Below are 19,334 nucleotides of genomic sequence, written 5' to 3'. Positions count from 1 at the left end.
TGTTCACCACACAAGGTAGTCACGCGACAATATCATAGGATCAATAATATTGATCAGTAGGAAAGAGGGCAGTATGAAACTAATGCCTCTTATTTGATTTCTCACTAAATATAATTCCAATTACAATGAAAATTACAGGGAATATATATACATATATATACATATATATCCATATATATATATAAATATACATATATATATATATCTATATATCTATATATATATCTATATATATATCTATAAATATATATATATATATATATATATATATATATATATATGTATATATATATATATATATATATATATATATATATATATATATATATATATATATATATATATATATACACACAGTCCTGTGAAAAAGTAAGTACATACACCCCATGTAAAGTTTTGACTTTTTCAACATATTTCAACATACAGCTATTTGATCTTCATTTCAACAATATTGATAGATAAAGGTGATATAATATAACAAATATCATGAAACTTTTACATTTTGCAGTCCATTGTATAATTTAAATGAACATAAATGCAAATTTCGCATGTGGAAAAAGTAAGTACACCCCCACATTTATCACTACTTCAAATACCAAAAATTAGAATCAGGTGCACCAGCTCAGGTGCAAATGATTAGAACAATGTTAGAGAGGATCTTGGAGGAACCTGTCTTATTTAAACCTCAGACATTTAGTTTTGTTTGCTCTTTGTTGTTGAAGTGTGCGGCATCACCATGCCTAGATAAAAAGAGCTCTCTGAGGCCTTCAGAAAGAAGGTTATAGATGCTTACGAGTCTGGGAAGGGATTTAAAAAGATCTCCAAACAATTTGAAATCAATCATTCGACTGTCTGGAAGATCATCTTCAAGTGGAGAGGATTCCAAAAAAACTGCCAACTTGTTCAGGCCAGGCCGCCCCAGCAAGTTCAGCCCGAGAGCAGACCGCAAGATGTTGAAAGAAGTCTCTAAGAACCCCAGAATGTCATCATGGGACCTACAGGTAGCTCTTGCCACTGTTGATGTCAAAGTGCACGAGTCTACCATTAGAAAGAGGCTGCACAAATTTGATCTACATGGGAGGTGTGCCAGGAGGAAACCTTTGCTGTCCAGAAAGAACATCAGGGCAAGACTAAAGTTTGCCAATGAACACCTAGGCAAAGACCAGCACTTCTGGAACAATGTGCTCTGGACAGATGAGTCAAAGGTAGAGCTGTTTGGCCACAGTACCAGAAGACATGTTTGGCGAAAACCAAAGACAGCAGTTGACCACAAGAACCTGATACCAACTGTAAAGCATGGTGGTGGAAATATTATGGTTTGGGGCAGCTTTGCTGCATCAGGGCCTGGGCAGCTCACCATCATAGAATCCACTATGAATTCTTCATTGTACCAGAGGGTGCTTGAGGATAATGTGAGGCTATCTGTCGGAAAGTTGAAGCTCAACCGAAGGTGGACCTTGCAACATGACAATGACCCTAAACATAACAGTAAATCCACCAAGGAATGGCTGAAAAGAAAGAAATGGAGAGTTCTGGAATGGCCATGTCAAAGCCCGGATCTAAATCCCATCGAGATGTTGTGGGGGGATTTGAAACGAGCTGTGCATGCAAGAAACCCCTCAAACATCGCACAGCTGAAAGAATTCTGCATGGAGAGGGCAATAATTTCTCCCAGTCGATGTCAGAGACTGGTAGACAGTTATAAGAAACGCCTACTTGAGGTTGTTTCTGCAAAAGGGGGCAATACCACCTATTAGAGCCAAGGGTGTACTTACTTTTTCCACATGCGAAATTTGCATTTATGTTTATTTAAATTATACAATGGGCTACAAAATGTAAATGTTTCATGATATTTGTTATATTATATCACCGTTATCTATCAATATTGTTGAAATGAAGATCAAATAGCTGTATGTTGAAATATGTTGAAAAAGTCAAAACTTTACATGGGGTGTACTTACTTTCTCACGTGACTGTATATATATATACAAATATACATAATTAGATATAATGACATTGACACTAGAGAATGATATGTGTGACACCGCAGTCGCAGACCGATCATTTCGAGGCTGGTCGTCGATATCTGTTTTCCCACTTTTGAAATGCTTTGTGCCACATCTGCACATCGATGGTAGCGTCATCGTATACATTCTTTAAACGTCTATGAACGGAGGAACCTCTTCCGCAGTAAGAAATCTAATAACTGTTCTCTGCTTCGTACGCACATCTAACGGAACAGCTATTTTGAAAGCACTAGTACACCCGCACACTACGGGAGCGGCAATAATCTAATTACTCTTTGAGGTATATAGATTACAGTCGATCTATGGTCGGGTCTCAAGAACATTGAGTGTGTGTTCATTTACCAAGTTTCTTGTGGAGAGATCGCCAAGGGGTTGAAGCATTCTGCAAGTACTCCATTCAAAACCGTTAAGGAACGGCTGGCTTGGCAAGCGCAAGCTAGCTGGTTTGTAAATGAGCACCCCGGTCTTCCTCCCTTTCAGTTTCGTGTTAAACAGCAGGAGCGAGTTTCAAAAGTTCGCTATGAAAAATGCCACTTTAGCGGCAGAAAGGGCCATGTTATTAACCCAACATTTGTGCGGTATATAGAGTAACGTAGATCTTCGCTCAGTTCGGTAAGTAAACCTTACTTCACGGATGTCGGGATTCCTCCAAATTTCTTCATTTAGTGTTATAAAGAGCATTCGCGACTGTTTAAAAAGGAAATCATATGTGTTTGTGGTTTAAAATATTTTTACTTCCTGTAGAAGCCATTGCTCCCACGGAAACGCCATTATAACTATAAGCTATTTATACATGTTATCACTGCAGGAAAAACGCCTTGGGGAAGTGGGACATTATTAGTATTAATATTGTTTTGTAATAACAATAATAATATGTGATTATCATTAATTTTGTTATTAAAAGCGTCTTTGGAAAAACGCCACGATAAAGCTAATTTAACATTGATATACACGTCAACATGTAACCCCATTGACGGCAATGGCGGGGAAAACCCCCTCGGGGGAGAAACCCCCCTTTGGGATGGGGGGTGCATTAATGCACTATAACCTTCATTATGTAACCTTTAGTCATCCTGTCAAGTTTGGTTGAGATTGGATAAGTAACGACAGAATGTATTGGGGTCAAAAATTCATCAGACAGACGGACAGACACAAATGGCGTATTTTGGTATGATGGTGTGATGTCGTCATGTGACCGATCATCGTGACACTCAACTTAAAAATAGGCGAGACAAACAAACCTGACATTGTGATGATATCACGTAGCTTTCTTACGACACTTTGGTTATGAACTGAAAATAAAAGGCATCGTACCTTTGTACCGACGCTCGTAGTACATGAAGATAGAAACAGGCAAAACTGGATTGACACTTGGTAGAGCGCATACCTCCGCCAGGTTGAACAGTTTACATTTTGTGTCCCACTGATAGGCAGGATCTGGATCAGGACCTGAACCAAAATCGAATCGGCTTGTTCTTGTCGCCTAGCCAACTCATCCACCTTGTTTTGTCATAAGTAGTCCAAGACTTTTTGACATATCATGCTATACAGTATATCGTTTTTGCCCTATTTCTCAATGGTGAAGAATCACTTTAAGGTTTTAAAAATTCTCGTATCTAGATACCGATCCGGATCTTCACCAAAATCTAATCATTTCGTCCTTGTCACATTCCTAACCTCTCCACCAACATTCGTCTAAATCTGTCCACAACCTTTTGAGATATCCTGTGTATAAACAGACAGACAAACAGACAGAGAGACAGGGGTGAAAACATAACCTCTATGCAGTTTCGCTGGCAGAGGCAATTACAATACCTTGGTACTGGCTACTCCCGACGAAGTGTTGCTTGTTGCCGTGGCAGCGCTCCTTGTGCTCCTCAAGTGAGCTGCGCTGCTTGTAACTACGCCCACAGTGCATACACTTGTGTGGTTTGCCCACTGCGAACAAAAGTGAAAACAATTGAGAATAATGACATCCTTCACCATGTGGTCAATACATTTTTCCTGCACTGTCATAATGTAAGGTTCATTGTCTAAGATTTGACAATGGGATTCATTAATTTACAAGTACAATGCAAGTACATTTACAAGTACATTGTCTACAGCACCATAGCAGAGATGGAGATCAAAGACAGACAGACAAACTCCATTTAAAAACAAGACCGGAAGTCTAACAGCGGCGTAGCTGGGCATGTAAAATATTATAAACCACAAACATATGATTAGCTTTTTAAACAGTCGCTAACGCTGTTTATAACATTAAACAAAGAAATTTGGAGGAATCCCGACATCCCCGAGGTAAGCTTTACTTCCAGAACTGAGCGAAGATTTACTGTAAACTACATACCCCACAAGGGTTGGGTAAATAACATGACCCTTCCTGCCTCTAAAGTGGCGTTTTTCGTAGCGGCCTTTTGAAACCCACGGCCTTTTGAAACTTTTGAAACCTTTCGTAATGACATCATAGACGTAATGACATAGCATGACGGCCGGACACAAAAATGCCGCTACTTTAATATACTGAAGATGACTATGCTTTCGATATTTGATGATCGTTTTAACAATCGGTTTGTTTGTGTTTCACACTGAATGAAAAAGGTAATGGTAGAGCATGGTGATTGTGATACATGACAGGTTTGACGATATGTTCAGCCTGCACGACATTGGAATCAAAATGGTGGAGTGTGGAGTCAGCCACCATACCGCCGTAATGACATCAGACGTAATCACATCACCCTGTCATGTGACCAGATACTCAGCTCTGATTGGTATACATTTGAGGGGGCATACATACAAACATACGAACGGACAAACACTGTTCTCGACTGCTTTGCCCTATGGGCTACGCCATAACAAGAGGAAGTACACAAGCACACCGTGTTGTAGTCGACATGAGAGGGACCAACAAGCCAATTACTGCAAGGCGTACCGGCATGCGTCTTTATATGCCCAGCCAGTGCATCTCGACGTCTGCAAGCATAGTTACACAATGAGCACTTGAATGGCTTCTCTTCAGAGTGCAGTTTGAGGTGTCGCAGCAGGTTTCCTTTCTGAGTAAACGATGCCCCGCATACTGTGCACTGGAAAGGACGTTCACCTGCAACCATGCAGACTTTTAGCAAACCTAACCCGAGAAAGTTAACGCTATTAAAGTTTATATTCTAACACAAGCTGAAGTAAATTATATCAATCAGGGGATCATTTTTAGCCAATTATCAGAAAGTTTCCATCGCCTTGGAATCACTTCTGTACCAAACAATTTTCAGACAGACTTTTTAAAATGCTAATGTATTACTTTTCCATTTTTTCTTGTGACAACACCAATGAAAGTGAAAAAAAACCAAAAAAAACAACACCTTTAGAGGCCATTTTTCCCCGCAAGTGGGGGTTGGCCTTTTTCGGGGACCGTGGTTGTTGTTGTTTTTTTTGGTCCCCTTTTTGAAGCAATGTTTTACGGCCGGATGCCCTTCCTGCCGCCAGCCCTTTTTACGACAAACAGGGAATTACCAGTGAACTGGTACTCAATTTGCCGACCTCGGAAGGATGAACAGGCTGAGTCAACCCCCCTGGCGTTAATTCAGCGATCGACCAGGATTCGAACCCAGGATCCTGGGATCCTAAGCTGGCACCCTAGCCGCTAGCCCAATACCAGGCTTAAATGAAAGTGAAATAATTAAAGTGAAATGAAATGAAAGTGAAATAATTAAAGCAAATTTCAAAGAGTGAGAATTACCATATATCCAATTGTTAATTTTTTCACTTTTCATCTTTGTGTGAAAACATGCACCATTAATGATCCAAAATGCTTCCAAGGTGCATCATAGCTCATGCCATCACCTGTGTATTACACTCTTGGCTGTTTAAGTCATCCAGTTTCCTTCGTCAGTAACCACCTTCTGAATTACCCAAAATGTTACAAATCTTACAATTCCTCATAAATAAACCATCATAGAGCATTGGTGCATTGATAGTGCATAGAGCAATGGTATTATGTCATCTTTCATACTAATAAATAATTTCCTTTGTTACTGTTAGTGTCACTATCTCACAGACCATTCAGTAGAGCGTTCTACTGAATGTGGGGTCAGAATAGGACCTTACACCTATCTACAGTGTTAAACGGTACCATCAACACGAATGGTCTTCAAGATAAATTGAGGAAATAAAAGCAAATAAATTCATTGATAAACAGTATTTTTACTTTCGTAATAATTTGTCTGTACATTCATTCTGAAGATGTTTAGCTGCGATTAAAACACCATAACATAAGACCAATAGCTGTTATAAACACTCAGCAGACAATTGTTTTTTTTATTGACACAATAGTGATCAAAGTGTTTTACCAATTTCAACAAATTATTTAAGTCTCACTTTTTCAATAAAAAATTCTAAGCAGTGAAGCTGCTTCAATATTTGGCGATGTCCTTACTTCCATCCATCCGTCAAAAAAAAGAAGAAGATCCTTTCTAACCCACCATGGTTTAAAGGGTTTAATTTTAACGGGTTCCAAAGTGTAGTTCTGGAGGGTTCTAAAGGGTGATTCGAAAGGGTTCAAAAGTGTAAGTCTAAATAGTTCTAAACTGTGATGCTAAAGGGTTCTAAAGGGTAATCCTAAAGGGTTCTAAAGGGTTATTCTATACTATAGGGTTCTAAAGGGTAATTATATGAGGTTCTAAAGGGTAATTATAATGGGTTCTAAAGGGTAATTCTAAACGGTTCTAAAGTTGTTAGCATCTGGAAGTCCTGTAACTTGCATGGATTGCACACATACTGCCAAACTGCACCACTTCCTTCGGGCACGGGTGGGATTTTTTTTAAACAAGGCTGACAATATTGATATACTCCATGGTACGGCATAAAATGTCATATGCAGAATAATCCAGAGGCGTAAAAATAGGACCGAGAGTCCTGAAGCTCACCTGGATCAGGAGCAACAGTACCCTCAACACCCACCAGACCATGATATTTTTAATGCCGTGAACAAACTTTGGTACATCATGGGTGATGAAGGTTGTGATCAGGTTTCATTGAAATCATGTGTGTAGTTTTGGAGAAGAGAGCAAATACCTATTTTGGGGGGTCAAAACACCCCCACCCACATAGACCCTCTTGATGAGCACAGATTTTTAATGCGGTCAATACCCATTATTAGGCATCAGATATGCAGCTTGTGGCAAAGTTTCATCAAAATCATGTGCCGGTTCAAGCGATAATGACTGAAGTGTTTACAGACTCACTCACTCATTGGCTGACTGACTGACTTACCTACGGACACTGCTCGATCGCATAAGCTCACCAGACGAAAGTCCAGGTGAGCTAATAAAAAAGTGAAAGCTTGAAGGGAAAAACGGTCTCTCCTCAGGACAAAACTATCTCTGGTCATTAATGTTGCATGTAGAACACAATGCCTGCTTTAATTCACATGCCAATCAAATATTAGGGTTTTTGGAAAGGAGGACACGTGGAGGGGAGCAGAAAAAAATATATAGTTTGACCCTCCACATCTCCTCCTCCCCCTTAATTCTCCATAATCCTCCTCCCCATAACTCCCCTTCCTCACCAGTGTGACTTCGTTTGTGGACCAGAAGAACGTTGGGACCTGCGCAGGATAGTCCACATATATCGCACGAAAGGCGTCCAACATCCTGGTCCCTCGTGTCAGCTGCCTCTGGGACATCTTCACCTGTACCCATGGTCTCCATTTCCACACCGTCCCCAACTTGGTTCTGTCCTCTCCCCGGGCTCTCCCACACCTGGGAGCTCGGCGTTGGTTCACTGTCCTCACCACCATCTTCCACTTTGATGGAATTCACTGATAGCCAGGATGAAAAAAATAGCAAATGAGGGCTTGTCCCACTTCATTATTCATTACATGGTTCCCCAAATGAGTGAAAAATCTTCTTTTTTTTGAAAGAAAGAAGAAGCAAGGGGGTTTTATTTTATCTGCTCACAATGATTTGTTAAAATTAGTATCAGGGAGCATAGATCAACATCACGGAGGTGAAAAACAGTGAGAAAAAATAAATCGCACTCCTGTCCAAAAAAAGCGGTACAGTTTGGCATTTAAAATATGAAATGGGCAAAGCCTAGAAATGAACAAATCCCATTAGAATTTCCCATTATAATCCTTTAGAATCCATAAGAAATACCCTTTGCACCCCTTAGAATTACCCGTTACAACCCTTTAGAATTACCCTTTTCAACCCTTTAGAATTACCCTTTTCAACCCTTTAGAATTACCCTTTTCAACCCTTTAGAATTACCCTTTACAACCCTTTAGAGTTACCCTTAACAACCCTTTAGAATTACCCTTTAGAATTAAACACAGTGGGTTAGAAAGATCTTCTTAATTTTTGGAATCACCATTTTGTCTTAATATGGTGACTCAATTTCCCTCCCCCCCCCCCCCCAGCCCCCATCCCCTCAAGAATGGAAAACCCCATTTCTGGTCAAAAAGTTCCACAATATTCAAGATTTTCATGATGATGATCATAATTATTACATTGAAGAGGGTGTCAAAGTAAATATTATATCCACAAGGTCCAGAGTGATAAGGAAAGAAAATTAACTAAAAATAAATTTTAATAGTGCACTTTCACACGTTTAATAAAACTTCTGGAAAAGTGTCATCAATTATTCGTTTATAATCGCAAATGTATGAATTCCCAGGTCTTTTTATGCTTCTGCCAGCAAAGTCGCTGGAGGCATTATGTTTTCTGGTTGTCCGTCCGTCCATACGGGCTAAACCTCATTTTTCTCAGCAATCATATGTCTGATTGAGACAAAACTTTCAGGGTAGGAGCGACACCCATGCAGAATGTTTTTATGACAATTGTGACGTCGTAGGTCGAGACGTTGCAGCCATCTTGGATTAAAAGCAAATAATTTTAAAAATCGTTTCTCAAAAACCACTGAATGGAAAAATTTGAAACTTCGCACATTGTCAAGTACTCCCAATGCGGAACAAAAGCATGATAAGGATGACATCATAGGTGAAGTGGTATACCAGCCAAAAATGTTTATTTTAAAAATCCCTTCTCTGATACTGCTTCACCGATCAATGTGAAACCTGTCAAGGTTGGTGAAAATGTGATACTTGAAAACAGCTGAAGGGATTTAAATCAAACTTGTTTATTTTTAGGACAGTGAACGAGGGCATCTACCCGTTGTGGGACTATGCGGAGGCATATTGGCGATACAGTCGCATTGTTCTAGTTTATTTCCAATTTGTGAGTTAAATGGCGAAAAAGAAAATAAATCACAAACTTGTTTCTTGGTCGAGTGTTCTCAAGCACAACGGTGTCAATGCAAACAATGTTTCGTTACAATACAGTCATACAATGTGATAAATTGGGCTCAATTTGTATATAGATGAATAACTGTTTTGGTTGAGTGGACAAATAATAGTTAGGTGAACGAATCAGGCTCGGCTTAGCAGGTAACAAATCAGGATTGGCACAACATTTACACTTTGAGGATATGGTGTAAATCATGCATGATAGAAGCAAAACAAAGGGTTCGTTTTTGATAAAGTAACATGACACACGTGGCAAAAGAGTGAGCTAACCTTTTGGAATGGTCGACAGTATTTTTATTTGTAAGCATTTTAAATGAAACTGTAATTATGTGCATTTGTGTACTTAAACTTTTAAAAGACATCCCTTATGAATCAGGAACTGCCGGGAACCTATCCCCCTTTTCCCATTGAAACATTGCCCCGACATTCGTGGCATTTTCCAGGAACGTATCCACCGCGAATGTTAGGGCTCTACAGTACACACCCCAGTAAGATCTACAGTATTTGACTACAAGTCAAAATCAAGGTAGAACAAACAGGCGTTCGATTAAATATCCACTTTGGCAGTTTTGATAAAACATGCCGAGTTCCCTGTTTTTGATCAATGCCTGACAATGAGGCAAATGTGGCCCAACTTTTGTTCCCTCCGATTGGCCGGCCAATGTGGGAAAGATATCAATCAGGAGACATCAACATGGGACAGTATGCGACCACAAATCTAAAAATAAAAAGAAAAAAACCGAGCAATTTTCACTTCAGACCGAGTATACATTTTATTGTGAAAACAAAAATGTCAGAAGAGTAATGAAAGGATGAGTTTCAACAATTACGAAATCGCAAACACCAGGGCAAATATCCTACAAGTTAGCAACACCTGCTATATAACAGACCACAATGACTAACTTGCAAAATCTCACGTTACACTTTCCTCCCGTGATCATTAGCTCCACCACTGAAGGTGGACGGAGGTTATGTTTTCACCCCTGTCTGTTTGTGTGTGTGCACGATGTCGCAAAACGTTTTTTTTTCACCATTGAGAGATAGGATGAAAACAATATATTGCACGGTATTTCAAAAAAGTAAGTATTCTGTACGAAGAATGGAAATTAATATACAAACGGTCCAGTCATCATGGGACTACACTAATTGTAACGAGTGGTCATACAATCCTGTATAACCTTTAAAAAAAGGAAACTAGGCCATTTGGCCCATTATTGCTGTGTTGCACCCCAGAGTCAACTTTGCTACAGCTGTAAACAACAACCTTCTTGATTTATTTTTTACTAAAGTATGACTCGCACAATCCAGATTGGGCGGCCCAATTTGTGTTGTATTTGCACATGTATACATGTGCATGTATACACATACATTTTTTTTTAATGGAGAATAATCTTTACAGAGCGTTGGTGCTGTCAAAGCAGCTTCTTTGCAAGGTTTATAGTGAGTGGTTTGCCATTGCCTTCCCAGGATTGTTTGTCCATGCTCTATCCTTTTTAATGCTGAACCTACAGCAAGGAGGCAGCACGTACCGACCTCCCAGACTCAATGCGCACCGACCGTACGCTCTTACCATTACGCCACTGGATCTGCGGTCTATAAATGTTCGTGTGCGTGCGACACACACACACACACACAGTCACACACACACACTTTTAACGCGGACCTGCCACCCGAAGCAATAGGCGATGTTCTTTGCGAATTGTCGAATTAAAGGGCATCACTCTCGAGCGGACAGCATCATGTATAAATTAGCGCAATGCATAAAAATGCTGCAGAGGCCTGGTTGCCTATAATTATAGCTAGCATGGCTGCAAGAGGAGACCTCCGTGACTTTGAAAGAGGGATGATTGTTGGGGCGCGTTTGGCTGGAGCTTAAGTGGCAAAGACAGCTCAACTTGCTGATGTTTCATGACCAACGGTGTCTAAGGTGATGCTGGCATAGAACTCTGAGGGAAAGACATCATCAGCAAAGAGCAACAGTGGGCAGAAGTGCAAAATCCAGTATCATGATAACCGTGCATTAATTTGAAGTGCAAGGCAAAGCAGGCGTGCAACTACCGATCAATTGACTGTAAATTTCAACCTGAAACGCGAGCAGCCATTTTCATCAAAAACTGGTCCGTAGAGAACTCCAAAGAGCGAGACATCATAGTCGGGTTGCAGTGCACAAACCACTCGTCACACCTGGCAATGGACATTTGCGAGTCCAGTGGTGCAGAGAGCACAGGAAATGGACTACCTAGAAGTGGAGAAATGTGACATGGTCAGATGAACCATCCATCACCATGTTCTCGACAAACGGACGAGTCGACGTGTTGTGCCAACCTGAAGAACTCTACAACTCTGAGTGCTTGGTTCCATCAGTGAATGGTTCTGGTGGTAATGTTGTGGGTCACATTTTCCTGGAATGCTTTGGGTGCAGTCATTCCCTCAGAAGGGAATGGTCAATGCCAATCAATGTATTGGTCAATTGACCAATACAAGGTCAATGCCAATCGCAACTTAATGTTCCTGAGCGATCATCTTCACCCCATGTTGCACCATTTATTTCCTGCTGGGAGGGGTTTCTTCCAGGATGACAATGCCCCCATCCACAGAGCATGTGTGGTCGCCCAATGGTTTGATGAACATGACACTGATGTTATCCATACGTCATGGCCTTCTCAGTCACCATATCTGAACTCAATCGAGCATTAATGGGATATTCTGGAACGAATTCTCCAGCAAGCTAAAACAAGAATGAGTTTTTTTTCCCCATTGTAAATGCAACTCACCACTCGTGATATTTTTCAAATCAGTCATTTTGTATCCATTGCCAATTAAATACCTTTCTAAATTTACTCACATCCAAAATAATTCTCATTGGCAAACAAAATAAAACAGGAAAAAGAAGATACATTGGTGTAATTAAAAGGTGACACAATTTGGTTTGAGGCCAGAGTTGCTCCCTTGCACGACAAACATCGAATATACTGACGTATCGTTTCACGCATCGGAAATTCTACACCGTGCCAAGTATCAAACACACCGTGGTGAGAAATATGGAATAGGACGAGGCGAGGTGATGGTTTGAAGAGAAGATTAATGTTTGGTTCATACTTAATGCCATCTTCCAAGAGTATGTAATACAGAGATAATAAATAGCAAAGGAATATAACAGAGAGACAGAAAGAGAAATCATAGCTGCCTTCACGTCTCGCAAGTGGCAATTTTGTAATGGCTCAGTGTCAGTCAGACCCGACCACAAACCTTGTGCGTGCATGCTCCAGCCTGTGCTTGAACATTCCTGACCCCAGTCTGGCCAGGAGGCAAGGAATCATCCATCGATCACAAAGTCTCCCAGACTCCTAGATTCCATGCTCAGGAACCTCTTTCCACCCGGACAACGCACACTTGTGGCAAAATCAGTGCTTACTTCTGCCTAATTCCTCCCTACAGACTCTTAAGAAATGTCGTGTGACCGGTCTAGTGGATTTACAACCTGGAACAAGTTCCAAGCTTTGACGTCTTCCTAGCATTATTATTTCATTTCACTTTGTTCTGCATACATAGTCGAGACTCGTGGAAGAGCCATGTAGTGGCTTCAATTCATCAGATCTCCATTTTATGGGATATCTCCGTGGAGTACAGACATGAAAATGCTCACACAATCTCGATATTAAGTAGAAACCAGGTTGTCCATCCATGTGAATGTTGTCATAGATAACGCAAGCTCTCCATGAAAAACTAGAATGGCATTTGATCGAGCGCATACCTCGTCAGGCTGAACAGTTTACGTTTTGTAGCCAACTGATAGGCCGGCTCTGCTTCCGCACCTTAACCAGTATCTAATCAATTCGTCCTTGTCACACACCCAACCTGTCCTCCAAATTTCATCCAAACCTGTGCATTACTTTTTGAGATATGGCGCTCACAGACAGACAAACAGACAGGTGGAAAAGTGGCAGAGGACACCTCCGGTGGCAGAGGCAGCAACAACAAATCGACAGGACAGCTCAAAGGTATTAGTGATCAGTCGTCTGGGTTCAGTTCCAGACCTGTTGATAAACGATCGCCCTCATGCTTCGCATGAACGGTGTTGCATCAACCCCTCGGAGGGAAATTAAACTCGTCACTCGTGATTGTAGATTATGCAGCCAAGGATACAAATGTGCCAAAATAATCATTTAACTTCTGCTTTTGTCCACAAACGCCCAATAGTAAATGGAGTGTACTGGCTACAGGTACAGTCCAACTGATTCTTAAGGCTTTATCACGGAGTTCATTTTTTGTAAACAAGGTTAAAATGACAAGTCATGTGACCAAAACTACAAATGTTGATGGTATAGGCAACGAAGGCAGTGAATAACATTGTTTTCATAATGAAACAGAAACCCAAATACTGCATTGGAGTCATCAGAAGGAACCAACAAAAAGAAGAAAAGAGCAAAGATGGAGTCATCAGGAGAGACCTGGATAGGATTCAGGTTTCAGCCACGACTCCTCTACCTTCAGGCCCATCCAAGCACAGCCAAGTGAACCTTCCAGAAAAAAAAATTCGGCAAGAATTCACTTCTCCAAAGACAGATAGATAAAGAAAGAGAGAAATAAAGAAGAAGCAAGAATTAAAATGAATAAAGAGGATTATGAAAAAGTAGAAAGAAATGTAAAAGGAACAAAGATCCCTAACTCCTAGGCCTAGCTCAAAGCCCTAACTCCTAGGCCTAGCTCCTAGCTAAAGTAGAAGGCTAAACCACAGTATATTATGTGAAGAGGCCCAGATTGTTGGTGGTGTGCATTTGTTTCAATAATTGGTAGAATATGGTAGTATATAAAAAATATATATTTGAATTGATCCACAGACAAACTCTCCAATAACCTTAATTTACGTGTGAAAAGTATTTAAATTATAGCCTGACTTTGTTGACACACAAGGTAATCATAGCTGTATTCTCTTGTCTCCTGATACTATACCCAGATGACAGCAAAACAGGCACAAACAGATGAAGGCATATTCTTTCATAAACATGCTGTTAGTTATTGGACATCCAGAAGCGATTGCTGGCGGGCAAGGAAGCCATTACAATTTCCCCCTATGAAAGGCGACATGCTCCAGGATGTGGTGCTCCAATACAGTTTTAGTGAAACTCCGCATCACTATGGAATAAATTTAAAGCAGGACAATGTGGAGGTGAGATGCTACATTCTATCTTTCCGTCACCAAGCGAACATATAAACTTATGAGTCTACAATAATTATTCCTCTCCTACTGGTATTGGTAGCATGCTCAACATGTCACTGATGAGAAAGCGATGTGTTCACCCAGGTTGCCATGCAGTGGCATCGAGGGTGAAACATGAGAATCACAGGAAAAAGCTGGGTACAGAATGTATGACAGTATAAATGCCACAGCTTGTTTGGGAAGTTTCTACCTGAATCCAGGTAATCAGCAGGCAAAAACTTGAGACCGAGCACGTAACTTGGCAGGGTGACAAAGCAAAAACATTGCTCCACCCAATCACCACTCTGATGATATGAAAGATCGTTGAACATGAGGTAAATTAAAGGAGGAAATGGAATTGAACATTAAAGGTCAACATTCAAGAAGCAGAAGGTGCAGCAGTTACAAGTGTTACATTTTAGAAAATAAAGTATTGTTACGGTTTATAGGGGGTAGGCAATGCAATACCTTAGTTCCAGGTAGAATTGTATAGTTAGTATAGTGTGCTCTGAATGTTTCGATGAAGAAGAAGAACTCCCATGTACCATAAGTAGGGAATCCGTTAGACCGGATGTCACGTAAGTTAATCTTTGTCCCCATGACGAGGAGTAGGGTTATGTTAATTAGTTAGGGATTAATGGTAAATTCCCTGTATGAAAATCGCCTCTGTACTTTTCCCCTTGTTCCTCATGACACTACACACACACTACCAGCAAGCAATCGGCACGCAATAACATTTTATAAAAACAACCGGGACAGGACATTGAACAATGCCGCTGGTGCTGCCAGCCACCACATCAAGCAGGCAGGTCCATGAGGCCATGCCCTGAAGAGCAGTGATTGGTCTGGTACGATAAAGCGATGAGATGGGACTCGCTGATAGGAGCATGGCACGACGTCGTCGTATGACGTAAAAGCCCTGGGTACAAAAGACTCGAGTCCCGACATTTTGTCCTCTTGCGCCAGGGACATTTAAAGGGAACAGTCACAGTTATACTCTCTCTCTGCTTCAGGATTTCATTGCGAACAGTGACATTTTCCTGGTCTTGCGTTGGGACATTGGTGTCGTGCAGCCACACATTTCATTTCCTTTTCTTGGTCCGGCGATTGGTTGCACTGAGAGACCGCGGTGCTGTATGGAGCAGACGAGGAGGATGGCCGCGGCCTGCTCGCTTCGCGCTTGGCGGCTGGAGGAGTGAACTGCGCACCAAGCCCTGTTCCCACACACGAACTTTGCGCCAACCAGTGTGCTTTCCCGCGCAGGTACACGGGGCCTGTGACGATCCGGGACAATCAAGGGGACCAGAGCCAAGTACACACACACACACATATTTATTTTCCATATATTTTTCCCCTTGTGTTGTATACGAGTCCGTATGGAGGGTCCCTCAATTAGGAATTTTAGTTTACCGTGCATTCTTTTGTTACCGGCATTTCTTTCAATAAAGTCGGTATTTTTGCATTATAATTCCGTGTCAGTTTGAATTGATTACCAGGGTTGAAGACGTCCAGTGGGATCCGTACAGGTAAGAGCTTCGCTACCCTCATCCCCCGGGCATATTCACACTGCCATGGATTGAACGCCTTGGAGTTTAAGCTCGTTTGGCTATCCATACCCCCAGGGGTGTTCACCCTGGAAAAACGACAGTATATATTGAAGAGTCTGATTGGGTACAAGAAGCAGGAAGTTATGAAGAAGCCTGGTGGCATGCTCATGACATGATTACAACCAAAATAAAGAAATAAATGTGCAAATCATTGTCAAGCTCCAAAGGTTTACTCGCAGCTAATGCCTTTTTTTTTTCTTTTTCTTTTTTCGGAGACCGTGGTTGTTGTTGTTTTTCGGTCCCCTTTTTGAAGCAATGTTTTACGGCCGGATGCCCTTCCTGCCGCCAACCCTTTTTGTCGCCTTTTACGACAAGCAGGGAATTACCAGTGAACTGGTACTCAATTAGCCGACCTCGGAAGGATGACAGGCTGAGTCAACCCCCTGGCGTTAATTCAGCGATCGACCAGGATTCGAACCCAGGATCCTGGGATCCTAAGCTGGCACCCTAGCCGCTAACCCAACACCAGGCTTGTAGCAAGTATGCCTGTAGCAAGAATATGTTATGATACAATTAACAAATCAACACTGTATACAGGATTTGAACATGGGATCCCAGCAGAATGAGCTAATATGTCAGATGGGAACACCAAACAGGACAACCCAGAGTTATATCCATATCAGTGACATCACAAACATATTCACTCCTTGAGCTTGTATTACATGGCATCCCAAGACTGGTGAGATTGCACAACAGCAGAGAGTGCAACCCTCTGAGATAAGTACATAGTAAAAACATAAAACTCCGATCAACAAAAATAACGTAGACAATCAGCGAGCTAATTTAGTCCACTGCAGGATGAAGGCCTCCATCAACGAGTGTAAAGGGGTAGCAAGATGTGAGTTGGTGCCAGCCAGTAAGCACAAAGCAGCATTCAGCCAGCCAGTGAAGAAAGAAACAGGCATTCAACCACTCAAACAACCAGATCGAGACATATCCACAAACATCCAAAATCCCTATTCATCTCAAACATCTATTGCCACAAAATCTTCTCTTATCCAATACAAACAGTCCTGTCTTTTCTTACTTTTTACCACAACTAACACCTGCCAGCCATGGAACCCCTCAAATTGATTACCTGGGTCGAAGACGTCGAGTGGGATCCGCACAGGTAAGAGCTTCGCTGCCCTCATCCCACGCGCGTATTCACACTGCCATTGGACGTCTTCGTGCCAATGGAAGCCATTGGAAGCCATGGAACCCCGCTTCAGGCAGCTAGATCCCTTGCACAATAAGGTCACCAAACTAAACAGAGTATTCGACGTGGTGCTGCCCAACTAGACTTGCACACAATGCCTACATAAATGACACATGCCTTTCTTATAAGTACAAAACAACAACAACAACATGCATTTTAAGGCCATTTTCCCTGCTAGAGTGGGGGTTAGCCTTGCAGTCCCCATGACAATCTTCTCCATTTTGTCACCTAACGTCACATGTTGGACCCCACAAATATGGAATTAATATATATATACTGTATGCACTATAAAAGTGAATTTGTATAACTTATATATTTCTGTTTATTTATGCTTCAAAAACTAAAAAAATACTGAACCAAATCCAACCAAATTTTGCATATTCCCTAAGGATACCCCAAGTAAGGTTTCTGTCTGGGTAGCATAACTCGGGGAGGGATTCAGGGTGGGGGAAGATCCCATTCTCTCTATGTAAATGTGTATTGTATAGTGCCACCAGGTGGTAGCCAGTATTGCAAATAATCTTCTTATATAAAGACCGTTGACACCAATCAACGATATCCATTACGGTGATGTTGAAATCTGAGTGAGAATAATTCCAAATTTTCAAAACGTTTCATGTCACTCTTTTCAAGCGGAGGTTCAAACCAAAACAAACAACACTGAGCTTCGCAGCGAAGATAAAATGTTTGTTTTTTTCTAGCGCCATATACAGTGCCTTCAGCAAGTATTCATATCCCTTGACTTTTTCACAGTTTGTTGTGTTGCAGCCTGAATTGAAAATGGATGAAATTGAGATTTTTTTTTGATCACTGATCTACACATAATACCCCACAATGTCAAAGTGGATTTTTTTAATTTCTTATAAATCTTAACAAAGTAATTAAAAATGAAATGAAGTCAGACCCCGACATTCGTGGTCCCAATATTCACGGGATCCGCGTATTCGAGGTTGATAAATTGTGACCCGCTTCTACATTTGCAGCCCTGCGTCCCACGTATTCATGGTTTTTCGAAAGTGCAAAACAAAATTCCACGAGCTGCAAGCATGACTCAGTTCTAAAACATGTCTTCCACCAGCCACGCACAAAGCAACGTGACATACGCAAAAAAACGTATCTTCCATGAGCCATGAGCATGACCTGATTCTACATTTGCAGCCCTGTGCTTTGTGTTTTCATCGCTTTTCGCGGCCACAAAAAAAATTATAGCCACATATATCTACCACGCATGTTTACCCGTCGCTTCGCTATCGGCTTTAATCAAAAGACGTAATGTACTTCACAAATCTTCTGCTCTATTCACTCTATCATTTGCCCGATGTAATCTTCCATCTGCTTGAAAGTCTTCAATCGAGGTTTTCATGTCACAGTTTACAGTTGTAGAAATTACAATTTCCAAATGCTAGATATCGATTGAGATTTGTTTTTTGTTTGTTTCAAATGAACACGTTTACGGTCTTGAACACAAATTTTCATTTTCAGATGTTTTCCTGACGGTTCCGTGATTTTTCCCGATGTATCAGCTTCAATGTCCATCGGAATGAGAAATTTCAGCTTTCGACATCACCTGGAAGGTGCCGAAGACTAATATCAGTCAGTCACTCAGTCAGTGAGTCAGTGAGTGGGTGGTTAGAATGAGCTTTATATATTAGATGTATATCAGAGCACGCTAGTACTCTCTGTGTAGGGATGGCGTGGAAAAGAAATGTTGGTCCCATCTGCTAAATACAAAACTAAAGTTGGAGTACCTTCTCTAAAAAGTCGTTCAGACTACATATGAGAACCTACGTGGTCTGTTGAGCTGATTGTCGAGGCAGAGATCACTTTTTAGTAGGCATAACATAAGCATCCAACCCCATCGTAAAGAACAGCCTGAACTTAATGAACAGCCTAAAGAGACATTTTAAGATAAATATCTTGGTTTCCCTATGTCTATGTACTAATTGCAACTGGGGTTGGGGATTTGAGGGAGCGAGGTGGAAGCGGGGGTGGGGGGGGGGTGGGG

The 19,334-nt window shown here is 41.2% G+C and overlaps 1 protein-coding gene across 4 annotated transcripts in view; it reads right to left on the bottom strand.

The window, feature by feature from the left end:
- LOC137431275 (DNA-binding protein Ikaros) overlaps positions 1–17,342 on the bottom strand; it is a 35,829-nt gene extending 18,487 nt beyond the window's left edge. Inside the window, exons 1-4 of one of the 4 annotated variants that reach the window (XM_068122422.2) lie at positions 17,210–17,342; positions 7,588–7,839; positions 4,957–5,124; positions 3,843–3,965 (exon numbers count right to left, since the gene is read on the bottom strand). In XM_068122422.2, the coding sequence (XP_067978523.2) occupies positions 3,843–3,965; positions 4,957–5,124; positions 7,588–7,839; positions 17,210–17,327 (661 nt within the window). In that variant the 5' untranslated portion in view covers positions 17,328–17,342. Of the gene's footprint in view, positions 1–3,842; positions 3,966–4,956; positions 5,125–7,587; positions 7,840–11,407; positions 11,559–12,573; positions 12,761–16,017; positions 16,158–17,209 lie in introns of those variants that run through there. The other 3 variants (XM_078781790.1, XM_078781792.1, XM_078781791.1) reach the window with 3 other exon arrangements.
- Positions 17,343–19,334: the final 1,992 nt, after the last annotated feature.

This window comes from Myxine glutinosa, chromosome 7, assembly GCF_964187855.1.
Source record: "Myxine glutinosa chromosome 7, kmMyxGlut1.1, whole genome shotgun sequence".
NCBI classification, from domain to species: Eukaryota; Metazoa; Chordata; class Myxini; order Myxiniformes; family Myxinidae; genus Myxine; species Myxine glutinosa.
The sequence above is the reverse complement of the archived record's forward strand: the minus strand, read 5'-3'. Positions and strand labels throughout refer to the sequence as shown.